The sequence below is a fragment of the Elephantulus edwardii genome, unplaced genomic scaffold (assembly GCF_000299155.1).
Source record: "Elephantulus edwardii isolate Elephantulus edwardi_28Jun2011 unplaced genomic scaffold, EleEdw1.0 scaffold00239, whole genome shotgun sequence".
Classification (NCBI taxonomy): Eukaryota; Metazoa; Chordata; class Mammalia; order Macroscelidea; family Macroscelididae; genus Elephantulus; species Elephantulus edwardii.
The window spans coordinates 1,284,392-1,302,892 of NW_006399989.1; the positions used below are offsets into that span (position 1 = coordinate 1,284,392).

An 18,501-nucleotide genomic window follows, 5' to 3' on the forward strand; every position below is an offset into this window, starting at 1 on the left:
TGGAGAAGAGTACTGAATGTACCATGGACTGCCAGGAAAACAAACAAATTCATCTTGGAGAGGATTAAACCAAGCTACTCCTTGGAGGCAAGGATGCTATACTTTGGACATGTTGCCAGGAGGGACGGGTCCTTGGAGATGGACATCATGCTTGGGAGGGTGGAGGGACAGCGCAGGAGGGGAAGAACCTCTATGAGATGGATTGATTCGGTGACTGGAGTAATCGGGATGGGTGTGTCAGAGGCAGTGGGGTTCGCACAGGATAGAGCAGGGTTTAGGGCTGTTGTGCATAGGGTCGCTATGAGTCGCAAACGACTCGACAGCCCGTAACAACAACAACAATGTGAACCCTATACTTGGACTGAGAGGCAGTCTTCAGAAAAGAGCAGGGAGACACTGGATGGTTCAAAATCAAGAAAGGGTTCCGTCAGGGATGTCTTTTGTCTCCATACCTTTTCAATTTGTATGCAGAACAGATCGTCTGACACATTGGGCTGTCTGAGGAGGAGTGTGGCAACAGGATTGGTGGAAGAATCGTCAACAACGTGTGTTATGCAAATGGCGCAACTCTGCTCCCTGAAACTGAGGAGGGCCTGAAGTGCTTGTGTAAAAGTCAAGGACTGCAGTCTTTAATATGGATTGAAGCTCAATATCAAGAAAACAAAGATTCTTACCACTGGGCCAATTGGCAGCATCAGTATGGATGGTGAAGAGATTGAGATAGTTAACAGTTTTTGTTTACTTGCTTCTACAGTCAACACTCTTGGTAACAGCAGCCAGAAAATCAGGAGATGAATTGCATTGGTAAAGTCAGCTGTGAGGGACCTCTAAAGAGTACTGAAGTGCAACGATGTCAGCCTGGAGACTAAGGTGCGCTTAATCCAGGCTATAGTCTTTGCAGTTAAGTGCTATGCCTTGGAGAATTGGACAGTGAATAGGGATGATAGAAAGAAAATTGATGCCTTTGAGTTGTGGTGCTGGAGAAGAGTGTTGAATATACCATGGACTGCTAGGAGAACAAACAGATTTATCCTCGAGAGAGTGAAGCCAGAATGTTCCCTGAAGTCAAGTATCCTAAAGCTTCGTCTGATATACTTTGGGCATGTTGCAAGGAGGTACTGGTCCTTGGAGGGGGACATCATGTTTGGGAGAGTGGAGAGGAAGACCCTTGATGAGAAGGATCGATTCTGTGAGTGGAGTGGTGGGAATGAATGTGTTTGAGACAGCGAGATTGGCACAGGATAGAACAGCGTTTGGGGCTCTTGTACATAGGGTTGCTATGACTCACAAACGCCTCGATGGCACATAACAAAAACAACAACATAATAGGATTAGAATTCCATAGTATATCAATCTCCTATTTCACCTCATCTCCTTTAAACCTGCACTTAACGCCTTCAAAAGAGGAAGATAATGTTCACTCAGACATATCCAAGACATTTGTGTCATACATTTTATATACATCTAGTTACTACTATTATTATCATTCTCAAGAAGAAAGTTTTTTAAATTGACATAATGAAAATGACCTCCTTTTTTATCTCATATTCCATATTCTGGTTTTGGTTCTTGTAGAAGGAACGGTTGCGACATGAGGGTAGCTGATTACTTTTCCCGCCTTCATAAAGGGAAAGTGTCCCCATCCGTAATATCCATAGTACCATACAATTAACTACATGGTCTCAGTCATGCCATTCCCTCCCCCATCCTCTTTCAACTATTTCTACCAATCATTGGGTCCAGTGCTCTTTGCAATTGGACTCACAGTTGTAATGTTTATTAGGGAGGAAGGTTGTGGAGTTGGGAGGCAATATCACATGATGCAAGTCTAACTTTAGTTTAGCAGTCCTAAACCAGATTAACAAGGCAAAATTCCTCAGTTACTTCAGACACCTTCTCAGTCATCAAGTGAAATTCCAGATTTCAGTTCAGCCCAAATGCAAGAAACTTCTGGGTTTTTTCAGTCATCCAGCAAGCAAAATATTTAATTCTGGCTCTGACTGCAGGGGTCCTGTGTCTACACTGTGCCATTTCTCCACCACCTTTCACAGTTTCTTCACCCTCTCTCCACCACTGTTGGCTCTCACCATGTGGAAAGTTTTCTCTTATACTGGTCCCACAGCTGTTGATTTATAAAACCATGTGTCCCTCATTAAAGTAGCTGTAGACCATTTCCCCAGCAGATGCTACCATAATGGTTAGAAAAGCCAGTTTTCAAGGTTTTATACACCACAGTGTCGAAAATACACCTAATATTTAACGTAACGTTTTACTTATCTTGTGAACCTTTTAGGTCACAAATATCCTATATTTTGTTATAAAATGTCTGTGTGTGTGTGTGTGTGTGTGTGTGTGTGTGTGTACATACATATACGTATATACATATATATACTGTTATGTCAGAACCAACTCATAGCTGCCCCTCCAGCAAGCTTTCAAAATCTGCACATTATATGAAAGGACATTGCCATCTTTCTTCTAAGGAGCAGCTAGTGGATTTGAGCCGTTATACCTCTGTGTTTGGCAGTGCAACTCCTTACCAGTATCATATGTATCATTTCAAATTTTAATGTTACGGAAATCTTCAGTTATGGTTCTGTATTTTGTATGCCATCTAGTTCATAATTAAGGAGTTCTAGATGATATCAGGGATAATATCTAAAAAGAGAGAAAAAGGTCATTAGTGCAAAAGAAAAGATCAGAATGGATGTCAGAAGAGACTCTGAAAATGACACTAGCACATAGGCCAAAACAAAGGGAAGAAATGCTGAATTTAAAAGAAAGAAGTGGAAGATGTCAAAGAACGACTCCAAAAGATAAAGTGTTACCAGTTGATACAAGAAGAGCAAAATAAGATAGAAGCAATATACAGTCACTACCAAAAAAAAATTTAGTGACACTAACCTATTTCATGAAGTAACATATGATCAAAATCCAGTAGAAATGAAAGAAGACATTTAAGCCACACTTAAGGCTTTGGCCCCAGGGATTAATGGAATATCGATTACCCTTTTCAACAAACAGATCCAATCCTGTATCTGCTCATTATGTAATGAAATTAGGATGACAGCTATTTGGCCAAGTACGTGAAAGAGATCCACATTTGTTCCTACTTCCCAAAAAAATATGTTCCATCAGATTATGAGTGTGGAAAATATCAAACAATATATTCAATGTCACATACAAGTAATATTTTACTGCAGATTACTTTAAAATTACTCGAATAGTACAGTGACCAGGAGCTGACAGAAATTCAAGCTGGATTCTGAAGCCATTGTTCAAAAGGATATTATTGTTGATGTCACATCTTGACTGAAGCAGAGAACACAAAGGCATTTGACTATGTGAATCATAATAAATTATTGCTAATATTGAGAAGAAACATGATTAGTTACTGTTTAAATCACTCAGCATTTGTAGATTATAGGTGATGTTATTTCTTTTTGCAGAAGAGTATGACATACTAATTACCTGATTTTGATAATTTGTAATAATATGCTTACTCTCAGTATTTAAGCTCCTATTAAGTGGGCTGTTTTATGTGTACCATAAAGACCTTCAAATATCTAAGGCAACTGTTATATCTGTTTCCCTTGATAGTAAAGTAGGTTAGAAATTAGACTATAACTCATGGTCAGACAGCTTATTACTAAGCATAAAGCTTAAAAATTTGTTTGGTTTAAAATTTGCACCTGTTCCCGGATTTCCATACTGCCTTTACCAAGTTAAAAGAGATAACTCATCTTCTATCATAGGTAGAAGGCTTCTCTGTACCAATCGTATTTCCAGCATCCCTCATTCATTCTACTTTCAGTATATTAGCTATAAATGCTTAATCTTTTTATCTCATCACCATGTTCTTCATCTATAAAAGAATAGAAATGTGTAGAAATGGAAAACTCATATAAAAAAATAGAATTCCTTTAATAGTCTTCAGAAACCCTTTGCCCTCCTAAAATTGGATGGCTTACTGAATTCAGTATGACATTTCAGTGTTGCTCTCGTTTCTTCCTAGGCATTCTGATTTTCTTTTTTTAGTTTTCTTTTTTTTATTAAATTTTATTAATTTTAATGAACATTTACAGAGATTTTGGATTCCCATTCATTCATTGTTACACTATTTTCTCTACCCTCCACCCCTCAGTTCATTCCTCTTTTTTTCACCCCTTGAAAGTCTGTTTTAATTGTCCCATTGCCACAGTGCTTGTCAAAGCCAGTTCTGATTAATCTCCTTTGTTAGTGTGTCCTGTGCCATTCCCTATCACTCCTCCCTGAGAGAGACTTCACCTTGATTCATAAGGAAAAGGGGACCTCGTATTCTCTTAGCTACTTCCTGCTGAAAAGGGACACTGTAGGTTTCAGGGTGAAGATCTTCTCTCACTACTCTAAAGGGCCCCTTTGGCAATAGGAAACACGTAGACTGTTGTGGAGATTGATTTTGGAATTTAGATATCCTTGAAGATGCATCATGGAACTGTTGCAGCCTAGAAGACACCAATTTAACAAGTTAAAAGTACATGAGTCAAAAATTATAAAGCAATAATATTCTAAGTAGAGGTTCTAATAGTGGCACAAATCAAGTGACAGAGGGAAGGTAGTTCTTAAAATAAAAGGCCTATTGACTAGCACTTTGTGTATTATAGTATAAAGGTTAGGAACCACAAGATGTAGAGGCTCAACTATGTCATTTATTTTTCTTAAGTCCTAGAACAAATTCCATCTACCACTGGGTTGTTTTACAGCTCAGAAGTCCGCATGCAAGGCAGAGGTGACCTAAGGAACTGCTTATGAGGTTTTCCATCAATTCCAACAACTAAGAAATAGAAGAGTTGGGACCTCAGAAGGCTTTTAGGACCAAATAGTAGGCTCTTGTGTCCAGGAGAAAACGAATATACTTACCAGTAATGTTAATGCTCATGCACAGCTCTTCTGGGAGGATCTAAATTGTTGAAGCGACATTCTGATTAATTTTTATGGCCACAAGACAGATTCCTTAGTTTTTATATTACTGTTTTTTTTTTGCTCATTTCCTTCATTTTTGTTACCTATACATGTCCTGTAAGTTAGTTTATCTATATGTAAAGAATTGTTCTGTTTTGTATTTTTTAATGCATGTTTGACTTGTTGGGGATTAAAATATTTTATCATGCGGTTTCCATTTTAATTCCAAATGATTGGTAAACCTCCTATTTTCTTTATATCTGAGTCTTAAGAACTTCTATCCACGCATTCTTTCATATCTTAAAACACCATTTGTAAATATCTTTGTTTTCTCAGCCTGCAGACTGCAGAGCCTTAATAGAAAAACTCAAAGTTTGTAATGATGAACAGCTCCTCTCGGAACTACAGCAGATCAAAACATGGAACATTGGAAAGGTACGTGAACCCACATTAGAGGCTGGTCGTAGAAATTAAGGTATATTAGAATGACTTATGCTCTTACAATCTAATGCTTATAAAAGACAGAACTCACCAGTCTTATGCATTTTATATACTCTTATGGAATGAAAAGCTACATAAGGACGACTCAGTAAGGGTGCACTTAATACATAGCTTGCATATAACTTGCAAGTCGCTAAACCTTTTATCCTATGATTGATTGCCAGGGAGATTTTGAATGAATAAAAATATGAGAGGAAAATTTTGCCATATATAAGTGGAGAATACTTATAAATATGATGATAAAGAATCTTATCTACAGAATTCTATTTGATCGATAATACTAAGTTTGAGTTACTTTTAGGATTTTGACTTTTAATTTGAAACAATATTCTTTAGGTCACTAAAATAAGAGAAACCTTTCTGATAAAATTGATCCTGACAGAATATTTATAAACATTAAGTCAGGGTATTTTTTCCTCTGAGGATCTAGGTTTATGGCAGTTAGTAGTCTTTGATTCTGAAAACAGTGCACCTTGATAGATACTAACTCTGAACTTAGCTATGTACCCCACAGAGTGTGATCTCTGTATGAGTTTTGGTACTGGTTCGGAATTGAAGACATGAAGGTAGGAAATAAGTTTCTCTAAGTGCCGTGCCTGTTAGTCTGTTATAAGAAAGTTTGAGTCACAAAGCACCCACACAGTACTTTTTCCTTATTCTTATGTCTTCTCTTTTCTTTCCTTCTGTAGTGCGAGTTATATCACTGGGTGGACTTGTTGGACCGCTTTGATGGAATTTTGGCAGATGCTGGACAGACAGTGGAGAATATGTCCTGGATGCTCGTGTGTGATAGGCCAGAAAGAGAGCAGCTAAAAATGCTTCTCTTGTCTGTATTGAACTTCACAGCTTTGCTCATTGAGTACAGCTTTTCCCGGCATCTGTACAGTTCCATAGAGGTAGGGAAAGTTGAAGCATGTAACCTATTAACTAGAATTCTATATAGCAAGCTATGAGAAAATTTTTTTTCTATATGATTATTGCTTCTTTAATGTTTACTATAGTTGTGGAATTCAAGGCTTTTCATGATATCATAGTGAATAAATGGGAGGATGTTTTCTAGCTTTAAATAACACCCTTTACAAAATTACTGAGAGGATTTCCTGTAATTTTCACCCTGCCTTTAAAGATTCATAAAATGAATGAGAGATGTAGTGCAAAAACAAATTTCAGGGAGTTTACAGGAAATTATTACTACCTCAAATTCTTACTTATAAACTATTACAAATGGTTTTACATGTATATTTCACATGTTAATGTACTTTCTGCTATTCTGAGTCTTGGTATATTGCTTTTTAATCTCTTCCCTCTCCTCCATCTTTTCTCAAGTATGTATTGATAGCTGTCTGTCCTAAAAGAATAAAGTGGGCAAAGGGCATTCAACACTTTAATTAGTCAACACTGACAATAAAAAGAATGTTTGAAAAATTTCTGTTCATGTGTCAGTTTTTTCAATTTTCATTTAAGAAATAATGAGAACCAACAGAGGATGATTTAAAAAAGTAAAGTTGAGCTGACAGAATGAAAATGGCTATGGATAAGTAGGTTGGAATGTAAAGGTTTTGCTATGAAAGAAAATCTCTAGCCTTCAGGATAATTAGCACGCTAGAAACGTCTGGGTTTGTTTCCAGTAAAATAGCATCATATTTAAAGTCTAACCAAACGTTTGAATATATTGGTCAGTTTTATTTGAGCATAAAATTACCTATATTTTACAATTGTTTTAACTTAGATAAGATTTCAAATTCTTCCTAGTCCATGTAAATCATATTTGTCTCTCTTGTGTTCTTTTTGTTCATATGCAGTTTTTTAGTTTTGCATTTTCTGCTTTTAATGGACTTTGGCAGATTGTCAATTAAAGGTCCTTGACAGAAGAGTTTTGCATGTTATAGGTCCTTAAATATTTTCAAATAGTTTAAAAGTGTTATAAATGTTAAAAAGTTACATTTGTGTTGTGAATTTCCTAGTCCAGATGTCCTTGTTACCATAAATTTCTCTCTTTTTCTTTATCTGTAGCATTTGACAACTTTATTGGCTTCCTCTGATATGCAAGTGGTGCTGGCTGTGCTAAACCTTCTGTATGTGTTTAGCAAAAGATCAAACTATATTACACGCCTTGGATCTGACAAAAGAACCCCACTGCTAACACGCTTGCAACATTTGGCTGAGGTGAGCCCTGGGTAAAGAATTCAATGATATAAAAGTTTGAATAGATAGATAGATAGGTAGATAGATAGATAGATAGGTAGATAGAGTTTATTTTTGACAGATGTTTCTTACACTGTCAAAATTGAGTTGACATCTGTAAATTAACTTTATTGATATATTGAATCCCACTGGACTGAGTTCTAAAGAAGTGATGAAATATTTTTAGTTACTATAAAGTAACATTTTCTGCTCACAGTATCACAAGGGAGCTCTGGTGGCCTAGTAGTAAGAAACAGCGCTGCAATCCCAAAGGCACGGCAGTTCGAATCCACCTCTTCTTTGGGAGAAAGATGAGCAGTCTCCTCTCTTGTGATTAGCTGTCTCTGAAAACCTGCTGGAAGGCTAGCTATCGGGTCTTGTGCCATCCTTCCATTCTCTGATACACTCTAGCCCATTGTTACAGTCACTGTCAATAAAAAATATCTAGACTATAGATTTTGATCATGATTTTTCATGTTGGAGTTTAGGATATTTACTTCAAAGTGGCTTTATAATTAAAAGGCTGTGCAGTTATTCTTTATGTTTATGATGTTTAAAATTGTAAGTTAAGCCAGTAGTTGTCATATGAAAGTTCATTTTGACTCAATTATTGACAGATTTATTATACTTAGCTTTTGTATGTATATGTGTGTGGTTTGAGTGAAAATGTACAAAGCAAGTTGATTTGCATTCGACCATTCATACATTTCCTTTTATAGTTTTATTACAATACAGAAAATGCATAAAGATGCTTTGTTTTCTACGTCATTCCTGTGATTCTCTTTTTCTATCAGTCCTTCTGTCTTACCCCTTCCTGCCTTCTGGACTTTACACTTGGCAAATGCTTGATGCACTGTTGTTCTTATGTTGGATGACTATTCAAAGGCCGAAATGCCTGCCTGATGTTCTTTACCTTATAGGCCTGTTTATTGTTTGGCTGAAAGCTGATCTACATGGGTGAGTATTATTCCAGGTTAAAAGAGTGACTAAGGATCATAGTTTCCAGTTCCAGTAGTCTTTCTGTCAGACCTATAAGCCTAGCCGTTTTTTCTATTTTTGAGTTTTGTGTCTCTCTTGCCTCTCCACCACCCCAAATCCAGAACCTTCTACTGTGATCCATTTTAGAGGGGTTAACAGTGGTAGCCAGAGAACATCTAATATAGTGATATAGAATATATAGAATGTATATTGTGCTCTTGTTGGGTGGATTGTTCTGTTCATGTCTGTGGGATCAATTTGGTTTATTGTATTATTTAGTTTATCTCAGTTTTGAGTTTCAAGTCACTCTCTCCTTTATTGTCGTTGTATATTATACATATACACAGTCACTATAGCAAAATGAATTCTAAACAGTATGATTAAGGATTACTGGTACTGAAGGAAGATAGACAAGCTAAAGTGAAGACACTGTCGGATGAATGCAGCTTCTAGATTTGACAAACTGATGCGCCCTGGATGTGCTCCTTTGTCTGTGCCAGCATATTTAGAAGACTGCTATCTAGCAAACCCATTGGAAAAGATCCATATTTGTGCTCTTTTTGTTTTTGTTTTTGTTTTTTTTAAAAAGAGTGGCTGAACAGAATTAAATTATTTTTTAAAAGAAAGAAATATGCAAGTAAAATCTTGCTGGAGATTATTTTTTTTAAAAACTGGAGCAGTACATTCACAAAGAACTGCCAGAAATTGAAGCGGGATTCAGAAGAGGCTATGGAACAAGGGACATCATTGCTGGAGTCGTATTGATCTTGACTAAAAGCTGAGAATGCCAGAAAGATGCTTACTTGTATCTTAATTACTATGCAAAGTCATTTGTTTGTGTGAATCATAATAAGTTATGGATAGCATTGAGAAGAGTAGGAATATGAAAATGTCTAATTGTGTTCTCGCTGCACCTATAAATAAAGAAGCAGTCATTTGAATAGAATAAGGGATTATTCATGTTTTACAATCTATTAATGTGTGCATCAATGTGGTATTATTTTACGATACTCAATCTTTCTGAAGCTCTGATGGTTTAGTAGTGGTAAGAAATTGTGCTACCAAGCCAATGGCATGAAGTTTCAACCCGCCAGCTGTTCCACAGGAGAAAGGTGAGCTATCTCCTCCAGAGTGACATAACTGCTTATTAAAACACTCTGGAAGGTCACCTCTTAGTTGGTTGCAACTTGAGGTTACATACTAACAACAGCAATTCAGTCTTTGTGTTGAGCAAATAATTTGAGAAGCTACAGAAGTTAGAAGACAACTTAACCATCATTATGGAAATGTTATAGGCTTAATATGGATTACATTTAATATTAAGAAAACAGATCCTCAGCTAGACCAAGATTCTATTTGCCAATCAGCATTTATGGTTGCAGCAATAAGAAAATAAAATTATGTATTGCATTCAACAAATTTGCTGCCAAGGACCTCTTGCTAAAAGAGCAAGAATGTCAGTCAGGTTAAAGCCTGAGGTACACCTGACTGCAAGTCTTTTTAGACTGAAGAGACTTTCTTCCCTTTACTTTGGGTTTTTCCAATTTATTTATGCCATTATTCTCTTTCATAAAGTTATTAATATACATTGTTTCATTCATGTGCATTTTGTTTTATACAATCATTTCTGTACATAGTATTTGATATAATTAATTACTATTGATCTGTTACTTTCCTTTCTCAAGTCTTCCTTTCACTTTACTTATTTATTTACTTTTCATGCTCCCACTAATCTCTGCTGTCCTAATGATTTCCTCTTCATTCTTCTACACCCCTCCTCTTCTATTTCTTTTACACACACACACACACACACACACACACACACCCTTGTTCTTTTTTACTAAATGCGATAGCCATGTTGTCTTTCTCTTGATTCTTTCCAGGTTGATTTTCCCTTGTAGTATTGTTTTTCTACCCATTACATTCTGTTCCCTTTGTACTCCCCCTCAGTTACTCTGCTATTGTCACAGTAGTGGTCTTTTGCAGTATTTGTCCTTTTTGACTCAGTTATTTCACTCAACATAATTCTCTCTAGACTCTCCCATGTTGTATCCTAAAATTATAAATGTTCAATGCAATCTCATACAGATGCTAAACTCATTCTTCAAGGAGATTGGCAAGGCAATTTGCAGATATATTTGCAAAGGAAAGAGACCTCAAATAAACAAAATGAGTCTGAAAAATAAAAATTAATTGGAAGGTGTCACACACCTTTCTCTCAAAACACAACTGTAGTGAAAAAAACCACATGGTATTGGAACTATGATCGACATATGGACAGACAGAATATAATTGGGAATCCAAAAATCAACCCATCAGCTTATGGTCAGTTGATATTTGTTAAGGAAACAAAACCTATGAAATGGTGAAATGATAATCTCGTCAACAAATGATGCTAGCAAACAGGACATGTACCTGAAGAAAATGGAAAATCTTGACTACTAACTACAGGATCCACATTTCACACCATATGCAAAAATCAGGTCAAGGTGGATCAGAGCCTTAAGATAAAACTGAATATCATTAAGATCATAAGAGACAAAATGGGATCAGACTTAGAAAGCCTAGCCCATGGCATAAAAACACTTAAAATATAACAAAAATACAGCACCAGGCGAGGATAAAATCGATGACCTCCTTAAATTCAAATCCCTGTGTACATCAAAACCTTTTTCTCATGGCATGAGAAGAAAGCCCACAGACTGGGAAAATAACATTTGGCAATGACATTTCAGACATGGGTCTCGTAATTAAAGTTTGAAGCTTACTACAGGCCTCCATAAGAAAAAAGACATGACCCAATTACAAAATGGGTGAAAGACTCTTCACCACAGAGATCATTCAGATGGCCAAAAAGCACATGAACAAATGTCTAAAATAACTAGCAATCAGATAAATGCAAATCAAAACAATGAGCTACCATCTCTCCCCAGTAGCAGTAGCAAAGTTTAACAGGATATCAGTCAATAAATGTTCTTCAAAAAGGTGAACATAGAAATCTCATATGACCTAGGTATTCCACTGTTGCTAATATATCACAAGGAAGTTAGAATTGAGACACAGATACGTACAACTGTGTTTATAGCAGCGTTGTTCATCCAAAATAACCATTGACAAGGGAAATGGATGGAAAAATAGTGGTATATTCACTTGGACTATTATGCAGGAATAAAGAGCAATGAAGTATTTGTAAAGTACGATACATTGTAGTTTTGATGATGAATGACGTTCAAAACAAGGAACAAAGCTGTTTTGAATGTATACCTTGAGTGCTCCTTTCAGGTGAAGATGCTGAGGCATATTATCATTAGAGGCTAGTTTTTGGCAGAGAACATGGTGTTTAGAAAAGTGGATCGTCAAAGGAGAGGAAGACTCTCAATGACATGCTTTGACAAAATGTCTATAATAGTGGGCTTAAATATAGTAGATACTCTGATGATGGCACAAGATTTGATATGATTTCCTTCTGTTGTGAGTCTGGTCATCATACGTTTAACATACTATATTGTACATCTCGTCAGCAGGAGCCAAATCAATGAAAATTTATAATGCCCCTCCAGAATTTGGGAATCTTGAGGAAATAGATTTTTTGGAATGTACTGCTTACCTAAACTAAGAGAATCCAGTAGAAACCAACATAATCTGAAAACAGTGATGTATTTAAAATGAAGTGAGATTCATATTAAGTGTGCAAGGGAAAACCAATCAATGGGATCTACCACATGAATACAAGATCCACAAGATTCTGAAAAGGCACACCAAAAATTAGCAGCCTCATTTTCCTTTGAAAAATACCTAATTTTATTAAATAGAGGAGCAGTTTCCCAGCATAATTTTAACAATATATGTAACAGTACATCAGCAGAGAACTGCCAGAAGTCCAGGCTGGCTGTAGAAGGGGTCGTGGTACTAGGGATATTGTAGCTGATGTTAGATGGATCTTAGCTGAAAGAAGAGAATACCAGAAGAATGTCTATCTATGTTTCATTGATTATGCAAAGGTATTTGACTCTGTAGATCATAACAAACTGTGGCTGACTCTGAGAAGAATGGGAATCCCAGAACATTTAATCGTGCTAATGTGAAATCTATACTTGGACCAAAAGGCAGTTGTCAGAACAGAGCAGGACAACAGCACTGCATGGTTAAAAATTGAGAAGGGTGTACGCCAGGGATTTGTCCTATCTCCATACCTTTTCAACCTGTATGCAGAGCAGATTATCTGAGAGGCAGGCTGGCTTCTGTGAGGACAAGCGTGGCGTTATGATTGGTGGAAGATGTATCAACAATCTGCGTTATGCAGATGACACAACCCTGCTTGCTGAAACTGAGGAGGACCTCATGCACTTACTGCAGAGGGTCAAGGACTTCAGCCTTCAGTATGGACTGAGGTTCAATGTCAAGAAGACAAAAATTCTCTCCATTGGACCTATCGGTAGCATCAGGATGGATGGTGAAGAAATTGAAATTGTTCACAGCTTCAGTTTGCTTGGCTCCACGGTCAACACTCTTGGCACCAGCAGCCAGGAAATCAAAAAATATATTGCGATGGGAAAGTCTGTTGTTAGGGTCCTCTCTAAAGTACTCAAGAGCAACGGTGTCTCTCTGGAGCCTAAGGTGCGCCTGATACAGGCCATGGTTTTTGCAATCACTTGTTATGCATCAGAGAGTTAGACAATAACTAGGGAAGATAGAAGGAGAATTGACGCCTTTGAGCTGTGGTGCTGAAGAAGGGTATTGAATGTACCCTGGACTGCCAAGAAAACAAACAGATTCATCCTGGAGAGGGTTAAATCAGGCTACTCCTTGGAGGCAAGGATTCTGGGGCTTCATCGGACATACTTTGGACATGTTGTAAGAAGAGACAGGTCTTTAGAGAGGGACATCATGCTGGGTAGAGTAGAGGGACAGCGCAGGAGGGGAAGACCCTCTATGAGGTGGATTGATTCAGTGACTGGGGTAATTGGGATGTGTGTGTCAGGGGCAGTGAGATTGGCACAGGATAGAGCACGGTTTAGGGCTGCTGTACATAGGGTCGCTATGAGTCGCAAACGACTCAACGGCACATAACAACAACAACAGCATGTACAAAACTAATGTTCACCTTTAATCTTACTGGAGAAATACTGGAAGCATTCCCCTTGTAAACAGAAACCACATAAGGTATTTGCATCCTTTTAATTTCCTTTTTAAATTTCCAGTAACTTATAAATTTTATTAATCCTTTTAAAGAACTAGTCATATTCTTCTTTATATTGCTTTTCTACTTTCTATATAATTTTTTATTCTGCTCTAATAAATTTTTATTTCCTTTCTTTTGGAGTGTAGCGTTTGCATGCTGGTCTCTGTTTTGATTTTCCCTAATCTAAGAGGACATCTGTATTAGGGAACCTGGTCAGAAATGGAACCTGGTCAGTCTAAGAACTGATTACTTGATTGGTTACTTTGCAGGCACCCAGCATCTTGTCTAGTCTGACATCTTGACAGAAATAACTACATAATTTTTTGAGAAGTACCCTGTGCTGAGAAACATTGTTCAAAGAAAAGTATTCAGGTTTGCTATTTAAAAAGCTTGCTAATGTAACTTAAAAATTATTTTGATGTGTCTGTAGATTTAACATGCATCATAAGATTTCTCCCACAAAAGTGTAAAGAATCATCAGTAATTGTGGGGCTTCCCATAAAATGTGAGCATATTCCTTGCATTTGTGGCTACAGTCATAGCATTTATTTTCTTAATGTATAGTAAAAGTATTCTCATTATGAAAAATAAAATAGTCAAATTGATTCAATACTGAAATCCAGAGTAACTGGTAAAATGGAGGAAAGTATTATATACTTCACAAGTATTTAATAACATTTATCACATTGATAAAATACTTAGGCTTTTTTTGGAAACTAGGAAATCATATACATTCATCTGTTCAATACTGAAGTGGGGATTCAGAAGGCTACCTTTTGTATTAGTGATCCTAACCACTAATAACACAGATAATTCTGTTCACAGAATTGCATATAACCAAACCAGATGTCATGACATTGGTATCAAATAATAATTTACATCATGGTATCAAATCATAAATCCCTCAGATTTCCAAGGCTGTCAGTTTTAATGGGAGGACACTTCCCATCTTTCTCCCACACAGTAAGTCCTGGCTCCAAACTACTGATCTTTTTGGTCAGCAATCTGACACATTATGCACTGTTTTACCAGGATTCCTTGTCAGTAAGCCTAATATCCATTAAATAATCCTTATTTGATAAAAATGCAAATTTAAGTCATGAAATCTAGAATGTTACATCTGTGATTTAAAAATCCTCAAAACATAAAACCTCAAGGTAAATATTTGAAACCATAGTGAAAACTTCCTTTTCAGTGAAGAGCAACATCCCTCAGTAAATCCACATACTACCTTTCTTCATTGGGAAAAATGTTGAACTTGCCTGGTTCAGTGACATTTTTGTTTGTATATAATGTCACTTGGGAAAAAATTGATGACATTGCAACTGGCCTGTTGATCATCAAATAGCACTTTCAGAGAGGTTAATAGATTGATAGAAATACGTATAACTATTTAAAAAAAAAGAAATACATATAACTATTTTAATACCAGTAAGGTATTAATAATGTAGAATATTGAAGGAACTCTTTCAAATAAATAAAGATAAAGGGTACCTGACAGTAGGCTGACAAGTGCATGAATGCATGCTCAAATTGTATTGAAGTACAGATTTTAAGAAAGTTACTTTATAAATATCACGTTAGCAAAAATTAGAAACCAGGCTGCTCCTTGGACGGAAGGATTTTGAAGCTTGGTCTAATGTACTTTGAGCACGTGTTAAGGAAGGATTTGTAAGGGTCGAGAGACAGCATATGAGAGGAAGGCCCCCCCCAAAGGAGATGGATTGAGACAGTATCTGGGGTAATAGGGGTAAGTGTGTTAAAGACAGTGAATCTGGGTCGGGATAGAGCATGGTTCAGAGCTGTTGTGCATAGGGTTGCTATGAGTCACTGGAAACTTGATGGCACATAACAAGTATTGGCAGACAAATGAATCTATACAATATTTAATGTGCTACTGATGAGTGCTTGACTCGACAGTAATAAACAACAGATGATAAGTATGTACCAGTTTTCATGGGCTTATATTCCAAAAAAGGTAGCACATTGTTTCAAAAGTAAAATTAATATATTGGATAAGTAAAATGAGATACTTACTATGGCATAATGCATCAATGGACCATGTAATACATATAGGAACATTAATAATTTTTAGACATGGTAAACAGAAAGGATAAAATGAGGAAAAAATTATATCTATTACTCAGTTCCATTTCTGTGACTTAAAATATGTGCATACTGAACTGCATATTGGAAGTGGGTTTTGTTTTAATTTTTTTGTACAGGGTGGTTGTAAATGTTCTCATTTTCATTGTGATTGTAAATGAATGTTTACAAAGAAATTTATTTTTCATTCACTCATTCTGTGAGTTGTGTACAGGTTTGTATCACAAAAGCAAACATACAAATTACAGTTCTGGTGACCTAGCAGGTAGCGAATTGCACTACCAACCCAAAGTCTGGAGGTTCGAATGGTATGATATATAAGATAGGAACCATATGCTCCTGTGTGGTCTACAGTCTCAGAAAACTCACTGGAGGTTCAGCTCTGAGTTGGTTCCAGCTTGAATGTTGAGTTATCAGACATGAAAATCAAAATAGAGGTAAAAAAGAACTGTATAAAATGAATATATGATTAGGCATTATATGTACAACAACAGCCAAGAATAAGAGACAATAATTGTAAAGAAGACTTGGGTGGCTGGGAGGAAGGGAGGTAATTATGCAATAATTAATGAATATTTTTTTAAGAAAATGAACTGGGTGAAGGGACAGCATGGAGAGAAAGTGTGTAGCGATAAATGAAGGAAAATTTCTCTGTAAATGTATCTTTAAGTCACAATTTTATTTTTTAAAAAATATGCAATAAGTGGAGGATTCCTGTATAAATTTGAAGAAAGGAATAAACCTAAACCCTAATATTTAAGGTCCTTTAGAATACTAAATCTTTACTTAGATATGTAAAAGATGGTCTGAAATTCAGAGGAACAACTTTATTCTTGCATATGAAGCTTTAATATAGTAGGAATCCTTTTTTATACAATTAGGATAATTATTTTAAAAAATTTTGCTAATATGCAAAATGTAAAAAGAATTTAAAAAGTGATTAATACATTAAGATAGATGATTTTGTTCTAGCAAGTCAACTCTGACTCTTAGTGACCCAAATGAGTGAAACTATGCCTGAACCTGGGGCATCCTCATGATCTCTGCTTTCTTGATACTGTGTCAGTATACCTCCTATGGGTCTCCCCTCTTTTCAGTCACTCAAACTCACTTCCTCCAGGTAGGATTTCGAGACTGTAACTATTAGTGGAAAGAGAGTGCGCTTTCTCTTACTCTGTGTTTTAAGTCCTGCAGGCTTAACCTTATTTAAGAGTGCAACTCTAGTGTCTGTTTCCACAAATGTAGTCAGTCTGATTCCTTTGTATTCCATCTGGTGGTGGTGGTTGTTGTTGTAGTTGTTGTTATGTGCCGTCGAGTTGTTTGCGACTCATAGCGACCCTGTGTACAACAGCCCTAAACCCTGCTCTATCCAGTGCCAATCACATGGCCTCTGATACACCCATCCTGATTACCCCAGTCACTGAATCAATCTACCTCATAGAGGGTCTTCCCCTCCTGCGCTGTCCCTCTACTCTACCCAGCATGATGTCCCTCTCTAAAGACCTGTCTCTTCTTACAACATGTCCAAAGTATGTCCGATGAAGCCCCAGAATCCTTGCCTCCAAGGAGTAGCCTGATTTAACCCTCTCCAGGAAGAATCTGTTTTCTTGGCAGTCCAGGGTACATTTCAGTACTTTTCTCCAGCACTACAGCTCAAAGGCATCAATTCTTCTATCTTCCCTAATTATTGTTCAACTCTATGATGCATAACAAGTGATTGCAAAGAAAATAGCTAAGATTAATGAAGGGGAAAAGCTCAGGAATATGTTTCACATGTTGTTGTTGTTGTTGTTACTGATTGCTATAAAGTTGAGCACGACTCACTATGAACAAAATACCTGAAGCCCTTCTATAATTATCATCATTTATCAAAGTTCATAGAGTTTCCAAAGGCATGTTGTTGAGGAAGTAGATGCTACTCTGCATGTTGTTGTTGTTGTTCTTATGTGCCGCTGAGTTGCTTGCGACTCATAGCGACCCTATGTACAACAGCTCTAAACTTTGCTCTGTCCTTTGCCAATCTCACTGTCTCCGACACTCATCCTGATTGCCCCAGTCACTGAATCAATCCATCTCCCAGAGGGCCTTCCCCTTCTGCGCCTGCCCTCCACCCTCCCAAGCATGATGTCTCTCTCCAAGGATCAGTCTCTCCTTAAAACATGACCAAAGTATGTCAGACGAAGTCTAAGAATCCTTGCCTCCAAGGAGCAGCCCGGTTTAACACTCTCCAGAATGAATCTGTTTTCTTGGCGGTCCATGGTACATTCAGTACTCTGCTCCAACACCACAGCTCAAAGATATCAATTCTCCTACCCTCCCTAGTCATTGTCCAACTCTCTGATGCATAACAAGTGATTGCAAAGACCATGGCCTGTATCAGATACACCTTAATAACCAGAGACACACTGTTGCGCTTGAGTACTTTAGATAGGTCCCTAACAGCAGACTTTCCCATCTCAATATGTTTTTTTATTTCCTGGCTGCTGATGCCAAGAGTATTGACTGTGGAGCTATGCAAACTAAAGCTGTGAACAATCTCAATCTCTTTGCCATCCATCCTGATGCTGCCAATTGGTCCAGTGGTGAGAATTTTTGTCTTCTTGACATTG

General features: G+C 37.0%; 1 protein-coding gene across 1 annotated transcript in view; it reads left to right on the forward strand.

Moving 5' to 3' along the window:
- HUWE1 (HECT, UBA and WWE domain containing 1, E3 ubiquitin protein ligase) overlaps positions 1-18,501 on the forward strand; it is a 194,809-nt gene that overhangs the window by 15,067 nt on the left and 161,241 nt on the right. Inside the window, exons 2-4 of the mRNA XM_006898884.1 lie at positions 5,278-5,376; positions 6,132-6,338; positions 7,456-7,608. Of these exons, the coding sequence (XP_006898946.1) occupies positions 5,278-5,376; positions 6,132-6,338; positions 7,456-7,608 (459 nt within the window). The remainder of the gene's footprint in view (positions 1-5,277; positions 5,377-6,131; positions 6,339-7,455; positions 7,609-18,501) is intronic.